At 40.1% G+C, this 20353-nt stretch overlaps 1 protein-coding gene and 1 non-coding gene across 2 annotated transcripts; one reads left to right on the forward strand and one right to left on the reverse strand.

Moving 5' to 3' along the window:
* Positions 1-377: 377 nt before the first annotated feature.
* On the reverse strand, positions 378-451 carry trnai-aau. The gene has a single exon. It is a non-coding gene; the product is annotated as a tRNA-Ile (tRNA).
* Positions 452-745: 294 nt separating this feature from the next.
* ptpn9b (protein tyrosine phosphatase non-receptor type 9b) lies at positions 746-19874 on the forward strand. Its single transcript, XM_036583041.1, is given in 15 exon segments — positions 746-868; positions 2834-2977; positions 5671-5760; positions 6155-6279; positions 6643-6748; positions 6868-6978; positions 8200-8701; positions 8704-9026; positions 9028-9044; positions 10039-10135; positions 10504-10573; positions 12567-12645; positions 13640-13790; positions 15233-15440; positions 19406-19874. Coding segments are annotated over 15 exon segments (2280 nt in total). The 5' UTR covers positions 746-835; the 3' UTR covers positions 19630-19874.
* The last annotated feature ends 479 nt before the right edge of the window (positions 19875-20353 follow it).

Raw genomic sequence — 20353 nt, forward strand, 5'->3', positions numbered from 1 at the left:
AGGGTGGCACCTTATGATCATATGATAGTGCCACATTCAAACACATTCAAAGAAACCCATTCTACTGCTATTGTTTGTCTATGAAGACCACGACTGTGTGCTTGAATTTGTACACCCGTTAGCAATGAGTGGTTGAAACACCTGAACTCAGTAATTAGGAGAGGTGTCCACAGACTTCTGGGCCATATAGTGCATATGAGCATGCAAGGAGTTATCACTCACCTCTGAATACTGAACTGTAAAGAGAAAATTACGTAAGGCAGGTAGCAAATACCATACATAATGTAACAGACATTTATGCTTAAGGGACTCATTAAAATTAGTTTGAACCCTGAACCTAAACGACCACTTCACTAATGGCTATAAGGAAAACATGTTGGCCCGTACGGGGATCGAACCCGCGACCTTGGCGTTATTAGCACCACGCTCTAACCAACTGAGCTAACCGGCCGGTGATACACTTGTGTGGGAATATTCTCTTTTTCAGGATCACATTGTAATTCATGGTACCATTCAGGCGTACATGTATTATTGTACGGGTTTGAAGGCAGAGGTCTCAAATGCTGAAATACAAGTTATGACAGACGAGACTGACATGCGAGGCATTCTTCCTCTCTAAACGTCTCGCACACTGAGTTACGTAACGCCGCTGTAAACATTTCAGAAGAAGAGAAGCTCGACAGCACCGCTGTTCGTCTGTACGTTAACTTTTATGTGGAATCATCCTTCGAACGCCGGCACACCGCAGTGCGCGTCCCCGACTGCAGCTCTCGGAGCGGCGGCGCGTTCATGACGGCCAAGGGCGCGCGCCCGCAGACGTTGCTCAGGCTTCAAGATGGCGGAAGCCCTGACAACTCAAGAAGAGGTGGTAAGACACCTTCACGTTTTCTTCTTCTTTTTTTCTTACACAGGCTTCACCGCGCCCGCCTCATTCCTCAGGCAGTGTTTATGGCCGTTTTAACCGTTTGTCGTAACTGACAAACCCGAATGTGATCTGTCGTCTTCACAGCGTGAACGGTTAGTCCTGGGAGACGCGGCCCAGCGGCTGTTTTCTAACCCGTGTTCGCTTTAGTTAGCAAGCTAACTTGCTAACACCTTTCCCGGGAAATACTGAGCTAAGCTCAGCCATGTTTACTGACTTTCTTATTAATGGTCGACAGAGGCGTTTGAATATATCTCACATTCATTTGTAATTAGTGCGAGTCCTGTCACAGGCAGCTAAAGCTTAAGGAAAGACATAGGAAAGGTCCGTCACATTTCTGAAGCAGCTTACCGCTAGCGAGGCTAGTTAGCGTGCCTGCTAAATTGCTTTTAGACGGAAAGGGAGTGAATTTAATTATAAGAAACATTTCAGCCTCAGCTAACGATAGACTGCTTGTCAGTTCTGCACACTGTTGCTGCCACTGCAGGTAGGACACATTTAGCTAGCTTATGCTGATCTCTTGCAAAGCCTTTTCTATAATAGGTCTCAGTATTTTCATAATGTGGGATATCCATCCACACTCAGCAGCCCTGTATTAGCCCGCTATAAGGTCTCTTGCATAAAACTGTCTGTTCTATATTCTCCTCTTGTTTTACTACGTATTTCAAACGCTTGCATGCTTAAAAGTCTCCACTTAAAGTGAATTTTTGTCCAATATGCCTGCATGATTCTAGGGTTAAGATGTAAAAGAGTCATTCAGAATGGTTTGATGCGAAATGTTCCAGTGGAGAGATACCTGTGGACTACCTGTGGAGAGGAACCAGACATCTGGGGGCGTATAAAGGGGAATTCCACCAATTTTTAAAATTATTCATGAATAACTCTGAGATGTAAACAAAGTCATTCAGAGTGGTTTACGTGAAATGGTTTATTGTAGAGAAACTTACCAACTCAGATTTCTTTCATAGTGGTGGTGATAGTGAACCTGTGGTCACGATGTCTGCAACATAAATATAGCCATTTTATTTACTATCCATAACCACCAGTGAACCTATCTGAGTTTTTTATGTGTAATGTTGATAGTGCTAAATAAATAAGTTTTTTTTTGCCTTACAGTGCCCTGCCATGAATGGTCGAGGGTACATAATTTGTACTCCTCACAGTTTGTATGTTAGTTGGGATTCGAGAAGATGCTCTTTTTGTCAATCCTCCCTAATTGTAACTGATAACTTGTGGCAAAAACTGACAGTTAAGCTGAGGCCATACTTTAGTTTAGTCAACAGGTTCCCAGCCTCGTACCCCCTGTTGTGCACATTTTCATGGTTTCATCTTCAGGCAACCCCACTTTATCTCAGAATGGGCTTGTTAATGAGCGGGGCTGGCTTTCCCCAAAAGCAAAGTGTCAAATCACATCATTAAAAAAAATCTTCTAATATTCGATTGAAAGATCTGTGCTTCAGTAACGTCCCTCTGCACCAGCAGGTGGGAGGATTTTATTAATTGATAATATAATATTTGACCTCCTCCTCCCACCTTTCTTATTCTGTCTTTGAGAGAAAAAGCTCAGCTAGCTGAACGTCCCTCCCTGATGCCGCGTTGCACTCTAAAATCTGTCACAGTGTGAAAGAAAAATGTGTTATGATTTCCAGTTTAAACAGATGCAGGGCAGGGTTTGTTCCAAGCCCCCAGGGAGGCATTAGTTTAGTCAAAGTTTAAAACAGCTTGTACAAGAGGTGTAAGAATACTTGACTGTTTAGCTAGCTGTAGATTATGAGTGCAAGAGTGCTGATGCTTTTAAGTGTGCTAGTTGTATGTTCACTGATTTTTGACTGGTAAGCAGTAATGGAAGTTGTGTGTGCTGCAGGTGATGTGCAGATGAATTCGGCATGTTTTTATCTGTGTTTTTCTCAGGCAGTGGAGGAGTTTCTGGCTGAGGTGAGATGTAGAGAACAGTCACAGAATGCCGCCCTCGTCAGTCAAATCACTGCAGTCAAGTTCCTCATGGCGCGAAAGTTTGATGTCCGTAGAGCCATAGACCTCTTCCAGGCTTACAAGGTAGGGTATAATTTCTTCTTGACCCCTCTTCATAACAAGCACAGCTTCATTCGAGTGCTGTTTTATTTCACTGTGACTAGTGTACCTTTGTATCATTGGTTTTAAATGGATAGTTTGGCAAAAAATCGAATTGACTTCATTTTCCACTTACACCACATGCAGTCGATTAGCTGAGACATGTTTGTTGTCCTAGTTTAGAACTGGAGCTAATATTGCTAACGTATACTGGAAGTCATCTTCCAAACTGTTGGACTATAAATACATGTCTAAAACTTTTCTCAACCTACTCAAACTGCGTCCAATTCTTAATTCAGGTCATGCAGACAAGTCAGTGTAATTTAGAACACAGTATGACTCATATGCAGTATAAAAAGTACTTCTCCATGTCGCTGAAAGAAGGGACAGCCATTTAGGATACCCTGAATCACTTCTTTCCTGAGCACATTTGCTATCATTCTGGGCTCGGACAGGGCTCAGAGAATTCAGAACACCGATGTAGAGAAGGTAAGCGAGTGGAGTCAGAAAGTCAATTCAGTGTCTTATTGCAAATTTGAGGACCATGTTTTCTGCACAATTGAGCTTCGACTGTATTTGTTTGAACCTGAATATGTGCACAAGGGAATGTGTTAGTGACTAGTGACTTCTCAGACCACCTTTAAACATGAAGATGAAGTTAGCTTCTTATTTGAATTTTCTGTTCCACTTCAAATGGTGCAGCAGTTATATTGTGGCATCTCAGACACTAGAACGTAACTGCTGCACCATTTAAAGTGGAATGGAACTTCAGCCTTGTTCTCTTAGCTAGCATTACATATCCCATGACGTTAAGTGAGCACAATAAAGACAAAGAAAAACTGAACTGCACTTCCCTCAGATTCCCGTCTTTGAGGTGTCATCCGTAAAAATGTGCTTGGTTTTAGAATATCCTGCTGGAGACCTTCCTCGTAACTGTCAGGTGAAAAATTATCACCACATACACAAGATATTTTGCATAGGAACTTAACTGAACATCTCTGTTTGTGGTTCGCTGCCAAAGGCAAGAGATTGCATGTGTCTGCATTAGTAGGAAATCTGTGGCAGCGTATCAAACTACATGTAGATTTCTTTGTCCTGTTTTTGCAAAAAGTAACACAACACCTCATTTTCGCAGGTTTATCATTATTCGATATGCAGCTTCCAGCTCTCCTACAGTAAGCAAGCCTTAGGTATTACTGCACTAACACTATGTACCTGCATAGTGACCCCTGAGATCCAGCATCCAGGACGATTACGATTCAGAGGGCTGCGATGCGATTATAAAACGATTATCGATGCATCTTGATGCATCTTTGTTTTCTATACAGGATTTCTTTTTTCTCACTGTGTGAGGACTTGGTACTTTTAAAGCAAAGTATTTGTAATGATCCATAATGAATTTACTTCCAGTATCTTTTATTAATAAAACAAAGAAGTGATGTGGCAAGTGAACTAGAAGGCTCTCATTCACTGCTCTTGTTTGGAGCACATGAGACGCAGGCTGCCACTCATCTGTGATAAAATGCACAGTTATGGTGAAATAAGATCCTGTGGCAAAGGATGTCCACGCAGCACATGTTAGAGCTGTCCTACCCGTTTTCTTTAGTGTTTTTATAAGTTTTGGTCTCGTTGTAGAGAGTGGGGAGTGCTGGGTCAGTAAAATATCTTTGAGACAGGCATGTGCGACTGAGAACTGGCGTGCAGACTGCAAGTCACCTAGCAACGAAGTCTCGCCTAGCTAGTAGCTAACGAAAAGGCAAAGAGAGAGATTTAAGACGAACATTTGGAGATAAATGGACTTATTAGCATTTATAAGCACCGCAGTTGGTTTCCTGGTATGTTAAATCTGCAACAAGAGACTGTCAAACACTAAAAAGTTGCGAAGATAAAATCAGCTTCTCTTTCGAATTTTCCTGGTCCACCTTATATGGTGCCGCATTTACATTCTGGCACCTCAGGCAGAATTTAAGGTGGAACGATAAAATTCGAACAAGAAGCTGGCGAATAAGTAGTGACTTCAGCCTTGTAAAACAGTTGAATGTTGGGAGACATTTTACAAGAAACTCGTCTACTTTTGAAGAAAAGTTCTCTGGCGGCAATGGGAGGAAAGCGGCTATAGCTAAATCTTAAAGCAGAGCAAAGTAAGTCTGCATTTTCGTTCATATTTTTAGCCTATACTAGGACATTATCGCATACTGAGACATATTGGACATTAAATGTTGTGGATCCCAAGCTGGTTGGATTTTTGGTGAAAGGACAAAATGGCTCTTCTTAACATTTGGGTTGTCGACTCCTGACCTAACCTAGCTTTTAATGCAGAGTGTGCCTGTCGGATTTCTTGCTCATCCAGTTGTGTTTTTATGTGCCGCGATACTAAATTGCCCCTAGGTGTGAGTGTGTGTGTGTGAGTGTAGATGTCTCTATGTCTGCCCTGTGATGGACTGGCAACCTGCTCAGGGTGTTTCCTGCCTTCCACCCAGTGAATGCTGGGATAGGCTCCAGCACCCCCTCGACCCAGGAGGATAAGCAGCTTAGAAGATGAAGATATTTGAAGAATAATTTAGTGGTTTTCACATGAGACACTCTCACTGCTCCCTTTTTGCTAATTAGGCAGCAGGGCCACACTGTGGTTTGTGTCAGATTATAATGTGTGTTTACTTGTATATGTTTATGTTTAGAATACTAGGATAAAGGAAGGTATCTACAATATTAATCCTAATGAAGAACCTCTGAGGACTGAGCTGCTCAGTGGCAAATTCACAGTTCTGGTAAGTCTGTTTTTAGATACAAGATTTTTTATTCAACAGCCATAATTCTTTCTGCATAATTTTGAAGCAGTATGATTCTACATTCCACACTGATTCCTGCTTGTACATTTACATTAATTATATTTTTAGTTGAATTAGTGATCATGAAAGGAAGGGAGAAGAATAACAAGTAAAATAATAAGTTATTCTGTTGAAACTAAAGTTCAGAATCAAGTCAACTTTTTGTTCTGTTTGGATTGCATTTGTACCATAGTGTCATTCGTGACCACAAATTGTTCAAACCAGCATGGTTAATGGCTGTGTGCATGGCCAGTAAATGCTGTGAGCCCTTCATAATATGTGCTATTGCATTTCTGTTGAATTTTTTATGATTTGTTTGTCTGGATGTGTGTAGCCAGGGCGTGATGCAAAGGGTGCAGCCTTGGCACTCTTCACTGCTCGCCTCCACCGGCCCGATGATACTACCCATAAGGCTGTTCTTCAGGCCATCATATATCAGCTGGACAAGGCCATAGAGAGGTAAGACATGCATCCCTTTAAATCCACTGTACATTTGAGTTGAACAGATATTCATTGGTCACTAAATACACTACACACTTGGTAAAACTTTAGGAAATTCAAAATGGAAATCATGATAAAAAGACTTGCATATAGTACATGTTAGTTTATTATCACTACACAGTTTGTTATTATGGTGTATGTGTCTTGTACTGTCCGTTGAATGAGTTCTGTTAGTGACTGTTTACATGTTGATTATTATAGAGCATGTTATCTTAATTTTTTTAAAGCTGTTGCCCTGCTAGCCTTTATTTTACCCTAATGTGTAATTCTTTAGTAATTAACTGTTTATTAATTAAATATTTTTTGCATGTGTATCTAAAGTATTCAGACTCAAAGAGATGGTCTTATATTCATCTATGACATGACAAACTCAACCTATGCCAACTTTGACTACGAACTCTGTGTGAAGATTTTGAACCTCCTCAAAGTAAGTGTTTCTTTGTCCACTAAGAATAACATTTTGATTGCACAGGGCCACAGCTGTTATAAAGATTAAGCTGTCCTACTATTGGTGTCAGTACTTACATTACTTTCATTTATGTGAAGGGTGCTTTCCCTGCCCGATTAAAGTGTGTATTCATCGTGTCATCGCCTCTCTGGTTCAGAGCTCCGTTTGCCGTACTACGTCTTTTTGTGCGAGAGAAACTCAGAGAGAGGGTATGTCCATTTCACTCTGTATGTCACCTTAGCAGACATATAACAATACTTCTGTTTTGAACTAGTATCCATTTATATAATAGTACTGTATACAAAAAGATGCCTTGCAAACTTTTTCAACCCTTTTGAAACTTAACGGCATTTTCTGGATTATAAATGATACGCTTATGCTACATGGCTTGAAGATTATAGCCCTCCACACTCGTGTTAATATAGAGCTAGACCTCCCCTTTGCTGCCATAACAGCCTCCAGTCATCTGGGAGCACTTCCCATTTTTGGAGCATGACTGCAGGGATTTGCTCCATTGAGCCACAAGAGCATTAGGGAGGTCAAGCATTGATGTTGGGTGATATTGCCTGGCTAGCAGTCAGCATTCCACTTCATCCCAAAGGTGTTGGATGGGATGAAGTGAGAGCTCTTTTCAGGCCAGTGTAGTTCTTCCAAACTCAGCAAAGTGTCTTTATAGACCTTGCATTGTGCATGGAAGTGTTGTCATGCTAAAACTGTACAGGCCATTTTCCAAACTGTTGCCAAGGGTTGGATGCACACATTCCTCTAGAATGTCACTGTCTGCTGTTGCATTAAGATTTCCTTCATTGGCCCAGCCTAAACCAAAAACCTGCTTGAGACCGTTATTCCTCCTCCACCAAATTTTGCAGTTCACACTATACATTCAGACAGGTAATGTTCTCCTGGCATCCCCCCAAACCCAGATTAATTTGTCAGGCTGCAAGGTACTAAACTGTGATTTATCACTCCAGAGAACACATTTCCACCACTGCACCTCAGAGCTGTTGTTGCTCCTAGATGTTTCCTCCTTACAACAACACAGCTTGCAGTTGACCTGGACATTTATAGCAGAAAAGAAATTTGATAAACTGATTGTTGGAAAGTTGGCTTGCACCTGTTAGGAGTGAATGTTCCTGAAATATCCAGAGCCACTCATTAGAAAGGGTATTGACACATTTTTTTTAGCCCTGTTGTTTTCCCAGTCAGTATATCTTTTAACACTTCTGTAAACAATTATCTTTTGACTTTGAAAATTCATTTTATGAATGTACGGATCACAAATATATCTGCAAATATCGTTTTCAATCAGTTGAGAACTTTCAAAGGGGTTGAATAATTGAGCAAATTCGTCATTGTTTTAATATGATCAAGTATATAAAGTTTTTAAATATTTGTGCTTTTGTTCTTATGTAGATTCTTATTTCTCTCAGGTATGTACAGTAAAAGCTCATGAACTGGCCAATCACATCCCAGTCAGCTCCCTCCCAGAGCACCTTGGAGGCTCATCACAGTACAGCCATATTGCATGGATCCAGTCATGCGTCAACTCCAGCCCCAACAACCCCACCAACTCACCCTACGCCACTGCGGACTGCCTGGGCAGCTTATTGCGTTCCTACTCCCTTGAACAAAACCAGTCGGCCAACAGTAACCCCATCACTGCCAACACCTCCGCCCAGGTGGGGGCCACCCTCCTTGGAGACGGACTTAACTCCAACTGCCCCCACCTGGATGATGGTAATGCAAACCTGCAGAACCACAGGCATGCCCACTGGAACGGGTCAGTGCTGCCAGGGTCAGGGCTCATCACAGGCTCGAATGCCAACGTTGTAAATGGTCGCGGGCACCAGCCTCCCCCACAGTCTGACACGCCGCCCGACACACCCCTGCACCAAAAACACACCTCAGACATGGCGGGCGCCTCGGTGACTAAAGTGGCATGCCTGTCGATAACTGCAGGCAAGAAGGCAATGGTGCCGAGGACAGCCAGCAGGAAGGTGACTTTTTCGAAGAGGATGCAGGAGATGGAGTCCCGCCCCTTCCTCAGAAATCCTCAAGGCAGACACCCCTGTCCCGCAGCCCCGTCCAGGACATGAGCTGGTTGCCAGGAATGGGTGGGGAGGCATCGGTGACGTCCATACATGTCGCGGAGCCAGGGGGCATGACTGTGCAGGAACTGGTGCAGCACATCAAACGCAAGAAAAAGAAAGGCATCTACCAGGAATACGAGGAGATCCGCAAAGAACCGCCTGCTGGAAACCTTCGACTACTCCAAGTGAGATATTGAATGCTGCAAATGATGATTACAATGCTGATTGCATTAGCAAGCTCATGGGCCTTCACAAGTAGAAGAAGTTAAGCAGAATTTGATTTCTTTTAACCAAATACGTTGCAGTTTCGGGTGTAAATATCTGACCTCACAGTGATTTGATTTGATTCCAGGCAACCCCAAATCAAAATTGACTTTTTTTATTTTGTTAGTTCATGACCTTAGTTACACCATACAATTAAAAAGACAAAAATCTTGGTTTTCCATAATCTTCAGTCAAAATGTGCTCTAGCGGGCAAGGAAAAATAATATTAATGTATAACGTCACGTTTTATCTCCACTTCCCACCATCCCCACTTATCATAATGATCAACTAGCTCAGTGACCATCCCTGATAATGTGTTTCACTTGCAGGTTCACATTCAGGAGAAAAGTGCATCTCAACATCATTACATCTCAAATGTTGTGATTGGATTCTTTTGTTATTTTTTAAAAATACTTGGAGTTTATAAAAGTAATTGAAGGAACTGTTTACACAGCAACATAGTAGAGACAAAGAAATACACTAAACATTTTTGTTGTGACAGTTGCTTGAAAGTGTTTATTTTTGGTCACAAATTGAGCACATCTTTTAGTAATGTTATTAGCATTAACTGCAGTTGTCTGACATTCTCAGATCGATGCAGTTAAATCATCACCTTCAGATTGATGCATTGATGGGTTTTTACACCTTTATTCGCCATGCCCATTACTTTCATATTTTGTTGCCCATTGTTTTCTTTATTCAGTATCTGTTGATATATGGAAATTGATTCAAGTTCCTCTTTAACGCAGGGATGTCCAAACATTCAGTCCCTGACTGAAGTGTAATCTAGAGAGGTCACAAACTAACAGAATTGGCAGCCATTATTTACAAGAATGTTTCACCTAATGGAGAGGGAAATAGTCACGGGAGAGTTTGTCCCCCTCATATGTAACGCTGTGATGCTTGTTCCAACAGGAAACCAGCTAACCAAATAAAGAATCGCTACAGTGACGTCCTCTGTTTGGACGAATCTCGCGTGCGACTTTGTCCTCTCAACGATGAGGATGATGAGGTCAGCATCACTCCACTTATATTTTACCCTGTTTTAATCAACTGATATCCACTAGTTTGTAACTGACTACCATTGTAGTCGGTTCTTTTAGGAAAATTACTACTGAAACACTTCTGTCTGTCTGACTGCAAAAATAGTAATGGACAAAGCAAAATGGTCCACACTGATCTATTAGAGCCTGAGAAATCCATGTTTTCATTTGCAATGAGGCATCTGCGAGCCATGGCTTTAAATATATAAAATACTCTGATGCCTTGCTATAGGATTTCATTTAGAAACTAGTCTGTAAAGAGATGTTAAAAAATTGCACTGTTTAAAGCAGTCCTTCTTCTTACATAGTTTTCTGAAGGAGTTTTTTTTTCATGCAGACATCTGACTACATTAATGCAAGTTTCATGGATGGCTACAAGATGACAAATGCTTACATCGCTACTCAGGGTGAGAAACGTCTTTATTTGATCATAGTATTTCATATATGATGTAATTTACTGGTGAATATCCTCTTAATTGTTTTGGACTAGAGGAAATAGCTCTTTAGTGGGATATTTCTGACACCCCAAAGATTGTGAAAATATGAGTGAATTCTTAGTAAATGAGCAGGACCTACTAAACTTCATGCAAATAGAAAGAGAAGTTACTGCTCTTTTGGCTGACGTTAGTAAGTATGCTGATTGATGTTTCTTATACCAGAAGTGCCCAGACCTGGTCCTGGTGATCTACCTACCATTGTTCAGTTAAGCTGAAGCTATGTCAGAGTTCGGACGGTCATGAAAATCCTTAAAGAAGTTTGGTTTTTTAGGCCTGGAAAAGTCATGCAAAACAATAAGTATTGGAAAAATCATGGGATTTCTTGGACCTTCCCCCCATGCGATTCATCATCTCATTACATTTGAAGCATTGAAGAGTCTAGATCGCAAAAATAGTACTGAGACTAATGTGGACTAGCTTCACTAAGGCTGGGTGTACACTACACAACTTCTGCAATCTTAAAAGATTTCTAAAAGCATCACGAGCATCACAAACTTAACGTCAGTTTGTCACAGAATTAGCCTTCACACTAGACGACAAGGCAAAGAGAGTGTAGCTCACATAACGAGTTTGCGCTACTAATAAGAGCTCAAAATCTCTTCAGAGATCACATGACACAAACAAAGCTCAACTTACTGGATCAGACCTGTGTATTTGGGGTTGAGAAATGGTGATATCACAGAGAGATGGAGAAATATGAAATTTTAACTTGAAATTGTAAAAAGAGCGCCTTGACCACTGGATTCATACATTATGTACATGATAACGGCTCTTATCTGCCTGTGTTTACACCAGCTCTTTCTCCATGCTCCGCTGTTCAGGCGGTGTGGGTGCATGTCTCTTCACCTTTTTCTCCACTCTGTGCGTCATGTGTGTGACATTTCACACTGCACGACCCGTTTTGAGTTGTAAATATCAAACCTTCTGATATTGGAGGGCCTCCGATCATCTACGCCATCATCGAGCACCCAACTTGGAAGATCACTTCAGATTGTGAACATTTGTCACCAGGAACAAATCGAGGTTAAAATCCGGTAAAAATCATGTAGTGTAGGCCCAGCTTAACACGTTGTTAGTATGAATCTCGACTAACTAAAGTGACATTCAGGACGTATGTGCTGTGAAAGATGTTCTGACATTCGAGCACTGGAGAAGACGAATTAACAACACGAATGTAAGAGGAAAAACACACCGCAGCTGCTTCTCACACCGACACCTGCATGACTGGCTTTTTCACTGTGAGTCAAGCTAGGCTTATACGTGAAGCATCATGAGTAGCGCATGGGTGTGCACCTCCGAATTTTGTAACTTTGTGCTCGCCGCTCGTGGTCCTTCATTCAAAATGAATGAATTAGAAGGGAGATTTGCTGAGCACGTTCACCTCTTGGCGCTTGTATGATGCCTCTGTCATGTCATATCACAGAGAAAACAGCAGTGATGGAAACACTAATTTGTTCGCTTCAGGTGTGCACACCATCTGCAGAGTCTTGCGCAACACCCTGCTGCGAAACTCAGCCTTCACAGCGCTTAGTCTGCACTGCAGCAGATAAACAAACGTCACATGCTGCAGCTACTTTAAGAAATGATGAGCTAACTGCCTTACAATGATACACCATTCTTTTGGCCTGTAAATACTTACAAAGAAGTGCTTTCTTTGTATTACCTGTCAATACTCTGATCTGGAAGTTGTTGTAAATACTTCAAAAATGTTTGGTAAGATTTATTGTTTCAGTATCATTTATTTATTTACTTATTTGTATATAGATTACATTTAATTCTTTAAAATATTCCGGCTGCAACTTATAACTTGGGGAGGAAGAAAGAAATAAATGTGTTTGGATTTTTATATGTGTGTGCTTTGTGTTAATGATGAGTCTTGCATATAAAATGCTTGTGGTTTTAGGGCCTTTGCCAAAAACGTTTGCCGATTTCTGGAGAATGGTGTGGGAGCAAATGGTATTAATCATCGTAATGACGACAAGGTAAACACCACTCATATACCCTCTGTCTTCTTCCTGTCCTTTCTTTCTTGCTTTTTTCCAAAAATGACACAGAGGCCTCCAACATATAACACAAAGTGTAATACAAATTCTGCCAGTATTTTATGTATTTTATTTAAAAATGGACTAGAACACTGAAACGGGATAAGGTTTAATGGCCTGATGAGTCTAAATTTGAGGTCTTTGAAAGTAACAAGTGGCAGTGTACATGCTGCTGAAGCAGTGAAAGACTTTACAATGGTTACAACAAGCATGGTGGAGGGTGAAGTTTTAGATGTATGTGGTGTTGGTTGGTTTGCCTTTGATTGAAGGCATTGTAAATGCTCATAAGTACAAACAAATTTTGATACATCATGCAGTACCCTCTGGAAAATGTTTGATTGAGAGGAAATTAATTCTCCAGGCAAGATAACAACCCTAAGCACACTGCTGAGATGATCAAGAAAAAAGGTGCTGGTGTTCTCAGAACAGTCCAGACCTCAAGATCATTGAATTTGTTTAGGATTACTTGCATCATGAGAAGCAGAAAATGGAACCAACTTCAAAGACATAACTTTGGAAGTGTGGAAAAATGTCCCTGCAGATTTCTTTGAAAAAAAAAGTTACAGTAGATGAGAAGTGTGGACACACTAAATACTGAAATTGTTCCGTTAAAATTATGATGCGTAGTTGAGGCTTCTGTGTAATTTTTTCCTGACATTGAAAATTGAATAATGTAAATGTTTTGGGTTTGTGAATGGAAATTAAGTTAATGAAATGGTGGTGTTTGAATTTTTTTCACAGTACTCTATAAACATTATTAAATCTGGTTTGAGAAGTGTCTTTTAACCATTGCTCAGCTATGTAGAATTTCTCTCAGATTACTTCAGAATAATGAATTATAAATTAATCTGCTACTTTAGGTAATCAACTATGGTGCCAGTGATATTCAAAACTTAGCTTCGTTTAACATACTTAATTTCTCTCCCTCTCTCAGAGTTGTGGAGCGAGGCCGGGTGAAGTGTGGACAGTACTGGCCTTTGGAAGCAGGCCGCACAGAAGAGTATGGGTACTTCCTGGTGAGAAACGTCCATATTGAGATGTTTCAGGACTTTAAACTGTCACATCTGGAGCTCTATAACAGTCAGGTGTGTCTGTCTTTCTCACACTCATCTGTTCTCTCTCATCTGTCCTTTATCTCTTTCTCAACCGCAGCCCATTTTCTCTTACTAAAACATACTCATGTGAATTGAGGTCATTGGTTGTTAAGTGCAAGAGTCAAAGCAATAGTCTGATGTTTTTCCTGTTCAGTGTTTAATCTTGACAGTTTTATATTTGCTTTTAAAATATGCGAAAATGAATGAGGCTCTACTTTGTTGGGATGATGTTACTGCCGAACATTTTTGTGACTGCTGTAGTTTCTATACACCATGCCTTTCTACTTTAGCAGCACAAGTATTTGGAGCTAGAGTTCCCTGTAGAATTGTTGTAAAACGTAAGTAGATCGACCATCTTTCAGCACAGGAACTAAAAACTGTTTCTTTGAAACTGTTGCTTCTTTTTTTTTGATAATAAATGCGAATTGTTTGAAAGTGAGAGATGGAGGCCAAAGCAAAGCAGGTGCTGCAAGAAACTAGAAACACTAGAAAGAATTTGATGTAAGAGACTAAATGGAACTGAATAAAAAGTAGTCTTTCTTAAAATGTGCTTGGATATGGGAAAGCAAGGCACACCCTAATGTGGAGTAAAATTTAACACTTATAACACAAGACTTTTTCTCATGTGATAATGACTTTCTTTATAATTGGTGTTTTTGATTACTGAGTCACAGAATTTTTAAAAAAATTACAACAAACAAACATTTATTTATATAGCACCTTTCTAAGGTTACAAAAGTGCTTCACAACAGTAAAACAACATAAAACCAAAGACAGTGCAGCTTCATCCACAAACAACACAGAGAACATTAGCTATGTCCAACCTCAAAGGCTAAGGCATACAGATACGTCTTAGACTTAGCAAGTCTAATGTCTAAGGGCAGAGTATTCCAGAGTTCCAGAGTAAAAATATCCTCTGTAGTCATGTGCAAAAGTTCTGTTGTTTTTGTACATGAAATAAGTAAAAATTATGCACATTTTAAAGCTTACATTCCAAGATTATCAAGTCAGCAGTGATGCACCTGATTCTCCACTGATCTCAGCAGTTATTAAGTGTGCATTGTAGAGAATTTTGTTGTCATTCTGTATGCATCAATCACACAAAAATGAAAAAAAAAATTCCGAAATATGCTTGGGATGCAAAATTGGACATGGTGTCTGTTTCCACTTTGAGGATGTGAAAACATGTTTGTTTAAACTTCCAAAATAGAATTTCCCCAGACATCCTGAAGAGATGTTGAAAAGAGCCATTTCCACTATGATCCTGCTATGATATGGGATTCTTTTGTGGGTTTTCCCCAGATTGCCAGTTCTGATTGTATCTCTGATATTGCCTGGTAAAGCTTCTGATTCTTTCACCGTTGTTCTAGGCTTAACCTTGTGCTTTTGACATTGTCTGTCATTATGTATTTCTTTCTTTTTTTCTCTCACAGACTGGTGAGTGTAGAGAGGTGTCTCATTACCTCTACGTAAGTTGGCCAGATTTCGGGGTTCCAAAGTCTGCTTCAGCCATGTTAGACTTTCGGGCGCAGGTTAAACAGAGGCAGGAGCTTGCGTTACGAACGCTGTACCCAGATTGGACAGGCCCTCCAGGGGGCCCTCCAATAGTGGTTCATTGCAGTGCTGGAATCGGAAGGACAGGTATGTTTGGATTCACACTGAGAGCTGTTGAGGTTGCTACAGCTGTTTATATACTCCAGCATTATTATGTGATGAGCTTGATCAACCAGCTTTTAAATAGCATTGATTAACGATAGGAATGCACCGATCATGATTCTGAGCACTTTATAAACAATAGTTCGATGGCCTTTTCATTAAGTGCTGTCAAGTTGATTCTAGCTGGTGAGCATTTAGTGTTTCTCAAGAATGGCCTCTTCTGTTTGGGTCTTCAGGCTTCTTGGTGTTTTATCAATGATTATTCTTATTGCCTCCATCCTAAAATGAGATCAGATCTTCATTTAAGTAAAAGTAATACATAAAGAGAACTCAATAAAACAAACGCAAAGTTATATTTTTTGCATTGCTTTATTGAAGAAAGTGATCCAACATTATATCGACATTTTGATTGTGAGTAGTATGTGAGCCTCTCGAATTAGCAGTGTGATACAGGTGATAAAGTCAGGGGGTTCAGTCAATTGAAGGACAGTCAGGTGTGAGTGTGGCTGACACTACCCTATTTAAAAAAATCTTCTTCTCAATCAAAATCTGGTCTTTACCACACACATTTGTGTGTGCATGCTAGGGATGGGCAATATGATATTTTATCATTATCGTGATCGGGGTGGACAAGTACATTTTTTGAGTATGTGTACTTGAGTGTCAGTTTTTTTGGGAACTTTTACTCTACTACATTTGAAAGACAAATATTGTACTTTTGACTCCACTACAGTTCTATGATTATTACTCATTACTCATTGCTTTGAAGCATAGCTTTAAGTCAGTGGATGATTTATTTTTTTCTCTCTAAAATATGATAAGCCATACTGTGTTCGGCACTGGACAAAAAGCAATCACAGTAAATTACTACACTACACTTTCAGTGTGTGCTGCATTTTTTGAACAGTTGAACTTGGTGGCTGTAATTATGGCTACTGCTAAGATAGATAAATATGATAAAGTTTCCTCACCAGAGCGCCAATGGCTGTGTCCCAAGTCCATCTTTGAAGTTTTTGAAAGAAGAGAGATTCTGTCATTTTAAATGTTTGCTGTGTTTACCGCACACAGACTTCATCATTGGCTGTCCAACCTGAGAAAGCATGTTGAGGATTGTAAATATTTGTTTAATTCCTGTAAACATATTAAACAAAGTTCTCTGTGCTTGTAGTGGTTGCAGTTTTTATGCTATGATTGGTCAAATTACTTTTTTTAAATGGATTTTTATGGATTTTTTCGCAGGTGGCTGTGATGTGTTCACTTATACAATCATATCCACTGCAGTAGATAAGAGATGCAACTTGAAAATCGCAAATATGTTTGCAAATGTGTGACGAATCTGGTGACCGAAGCAGACCACAACTGTTAACACAGCACATACTAATAGCTAGGATTTGTAGCATATTCCACAAGCTTTTTATTCTACAGGTCCTACAAACAAGTTAGTGCATTCAGTAGGTTGTTTGTCATTAGGTTCTGGAAATGCATTGTGGCAACAATACAACAACGCGTTGACATTAAAAATGTACTCTTAAGTATTTTTAAAACCAAGTACTCCAGTAAAATTTGACTGAACAACTTTCACTTGTATGGGACTAATATTTGAATGGGAGTATCTATACTTTTACTCAAGTAATGGAGTTGTGTGTTTTGTCCACCCCTGATCGTGATACATTACTTGCTTGCGTTATATGCTTTATATGCTTTTGGAGCATATCTTGGCTGTCGTCCGTATTTTAAGAACACTGACTGACTTCATGTTTCATAAAGCACAAAATATTGTTGTCTTCAAATATTGTGATGTTATATTTTGCCATATCACCCATCCCTAGTGCATGCCATGTCTCAGTTCAAAGGAGAACTATAAGGACCTCAGGAAAACATTTGCCAGTGCTCATTAGGAAGGAAGAGGTTCTGAAACAATTACTGAAGTGTTTGGACTTAACCAATCCACAGTCAGGTCGAAACAAATGGAAAAAATTCAACACCATTGTTACTCTTCCCAGACGCGGTTGTTCAGCAAAAATGACTCCAAGAGAAAGAGGTATAATATTCTGAGAGATCACAAAGAACACTGGTATAACATCTATGGATCTGTAGGCCTCTCTTACTCTGCCTGATGCTGGACTCGTGAGCACTGATATTAGGTGAACACTGAACAAGAATAGAATGTGTGGCATGATGGCTTGAAGATGTGAAACATGGTGGCGACAGTATCATAGTTTTTTACTGCTATTGGATCAGGACAGCTTGTAGCTATCTGATGGAGCTATGAATTCTGGATTGTTTCAAGAAATTCTACAGGAGAATATTTGGGTATCCATCTGTAAACTGGACCTCAACAGAAGGTGGGTCCTGCAGAAAGACAGCGACCCTAAAGACAGTCTACGAAGAATAGTTGAAGCAGAAGAAATGTTGCATATTGGAATGGCGGAGTCAGCCCTTAATCCTGTAGTAATGTTGTGGCAGGACCTAAGATGTAGCGTTCATGCAAGAAAGCCCCCTAACATAGCAGAATTAATGCAGTGCTGTAAATGGGAATGGGCCAGGGTTCATCCAAGTCAGTGTGCGGGGCTGATCAACAGTTACAGAAGCCATTTGAATTCACTGCTGCTCAAAGTGTTCACACCAGTTAGTGAAGGCAGAGGTTCACATACTTTTTCTTATAAAGATATTATGTGTTTGAGTACAGTTCAATAAACTGTGTGTTATTTGCTTTACTGGGCTCTCTTTATCTGTTGTTAACTTCATTGAAGATCTAAGTCTTAAGTAACATTTATGCAGAAGTTCACTTAATGCCGAATAGTTCACAGATTTTCAAACAGCACTGTATGTCCAAAATAATGCAGCTTCAGTTTTATTATCTGGGCTTTAACTGAAAGGGTGAGGGTGAATTTCAGGTGTTTTCTTTGCCATCTTTGCATCAGTATTTTTCCTGTTCTGCTTTTGTATTGTCCAGCTTTCACATCCGTAAAGAACCACAAAAAAGAGCACAGCCTGGATTCACATATCAAATAAAGTGCTACATGAAAAGTAATAGGCAACTGACTACCTAGCCAGGATGAGTCGTGACTTTTTGGTGTAGATGTAGTACGAGGCATGAGAATGTAGTAGTAGCAGCATTCAAATACAGTTTACTTACCTAGCTCATGTTATTCATGTCATAATTGCACCACAAATTCTGTGTTTGGAGCAGAACACCATAAATCTAAAATATTGTATATAAAACAAGTGTTTCCCTTGTTAATACTGCAATGTTTGCAGATTGCCTGTTGTGCAATATCAGCTTTAACCAAAGTGGATCCAGATTACAGACAATATCTTTAATGGATGTTACATATCTGTTAAATAGCTTTTTAAAGTTTCGCTATTTTGTAGCTCCGTTGTAGCTGCAGTAAATATGCAATATTATATTGTGAAAAACTGAAATGTTGATACATGGATGAAGAATTTGACGGTCATCCAGCTCTATTATATTTTTTTTGTCTTATACAGTTAGGTCAGTAAATAACAGTAACTTTGTTGAACAAAACTTGAGGCAAAACTAAAGGTAAAATGGCCCAAGAACAAGCAGGAACATAAGACAGCCACAGTAAAGGCCTGGCAGAGCATCACCAGGGAAGAAACCCAGCGTCTGATGATGTCCGTAGGTTCCAGACTTTGGGCAATCATTGACTACAACAAGATGTTACCAATAACAGTTTAATTTTTGTTGTTAGTTCATCCAATTGTAAAAAGTATGTACTGGCTATGTATGTAAATGGTTATAATTCCTACACCTTTCACTTTGAGTTTGTGTTCATTATTTAATTTCAACTTCAGTATGCTGTGGTAAACAGATAAAATAAGTAACTTTGTGGACATCCAAATGCTTAAGGAGCTGACTGTACAGTCCTTACCATTTGAGCTTTATTAACTTATCCACCATTCACACAATCTCTGGTCTTCGCTAGGTACGTTCTGCACATTGGACATCTGCCTCTCGCGGCTGGAAGACATTGGCACAGTGGACGTGAAGCAGACAGTGCGGCGCATGCGCACACAACGCGCCTTCAGCATCCAGACGTGGGACCAGTACTACTTCTGCTACAAAGCCGTAATAGAGTACGCCCAGCAAATGGGCCGCCTGCAGCCTGTGGAGTGGTCCGACACAGAGTTGGAGACAGACAGTGAGTGAGAGGCCGAGCGAGTAGTACAAACAACAGGGAGAGAGAAAAAGCGACACAGGGAGGAAGAGGCACTGAAAAAGAAGAGATGCACGTCGGGCTCTTTTAGTCCTCCCTGCAACCTTCAACTAGGTGGAGTTACCTGACTCTGTGCTCAGTCTTTTTTTCCTTGCTGGGAAAACGGCAGGAAGAAGGGAGAGAAAAGAGCGGAGAAGAGGATTCTTTTGTCCTGCCACTTTTCAAGCCCTTTTTTTTTAAAACAACTCTGACTCTGAAGAGGTCAGTGATCGTGGCTTGGTGTACGAGTTGTAGCATTTTTTTTTTTCCTCAACATTGACTTGCACATGTAGAATGACAAACTTGAAATATTGCCCAGTTTACTTCCTTTCCTTTTCTCGTATTACCTGGTTCAAATATTCAGATTTTAGTGTCACACAACATGAGGTTAATCTCATGAAAATGGTGTGAAATTCTAAAACATAAAACTTGAACTCACAACAACATGGTAAGTGTCTGAACAGGTTCCAACATTTTTTTCCCTCTGTTTTTTTTGTTCATACATAAACTAACCTTCAAGCCAAAGGTATCGCGTTGAATGCTTGGATGTATCTGTAATGATCATTGTGACTTAAAAACGTGTATATTCTTGTAAGATACATTTATATATTGTGCATAACAACCTTTGAAAAAAGCCGTGTTTTAATATAATACTCGATGTTCAGAAGTATATATATA

This window comes from Colossoma macropomum, unplaced genomic scaffold, assembly GCF_904425465.1.
Source record: "Colossoma macropomum unplaced genomic scaffold, Colossoma_macropomum, whole genome shotgun sequence".
Lineage (NCBI taxonomy): Eukaryota > Metazoa > Chordata > Actinopteri > Characiformes > Serrasalmidae > Colossoma > Colossoma macropomum.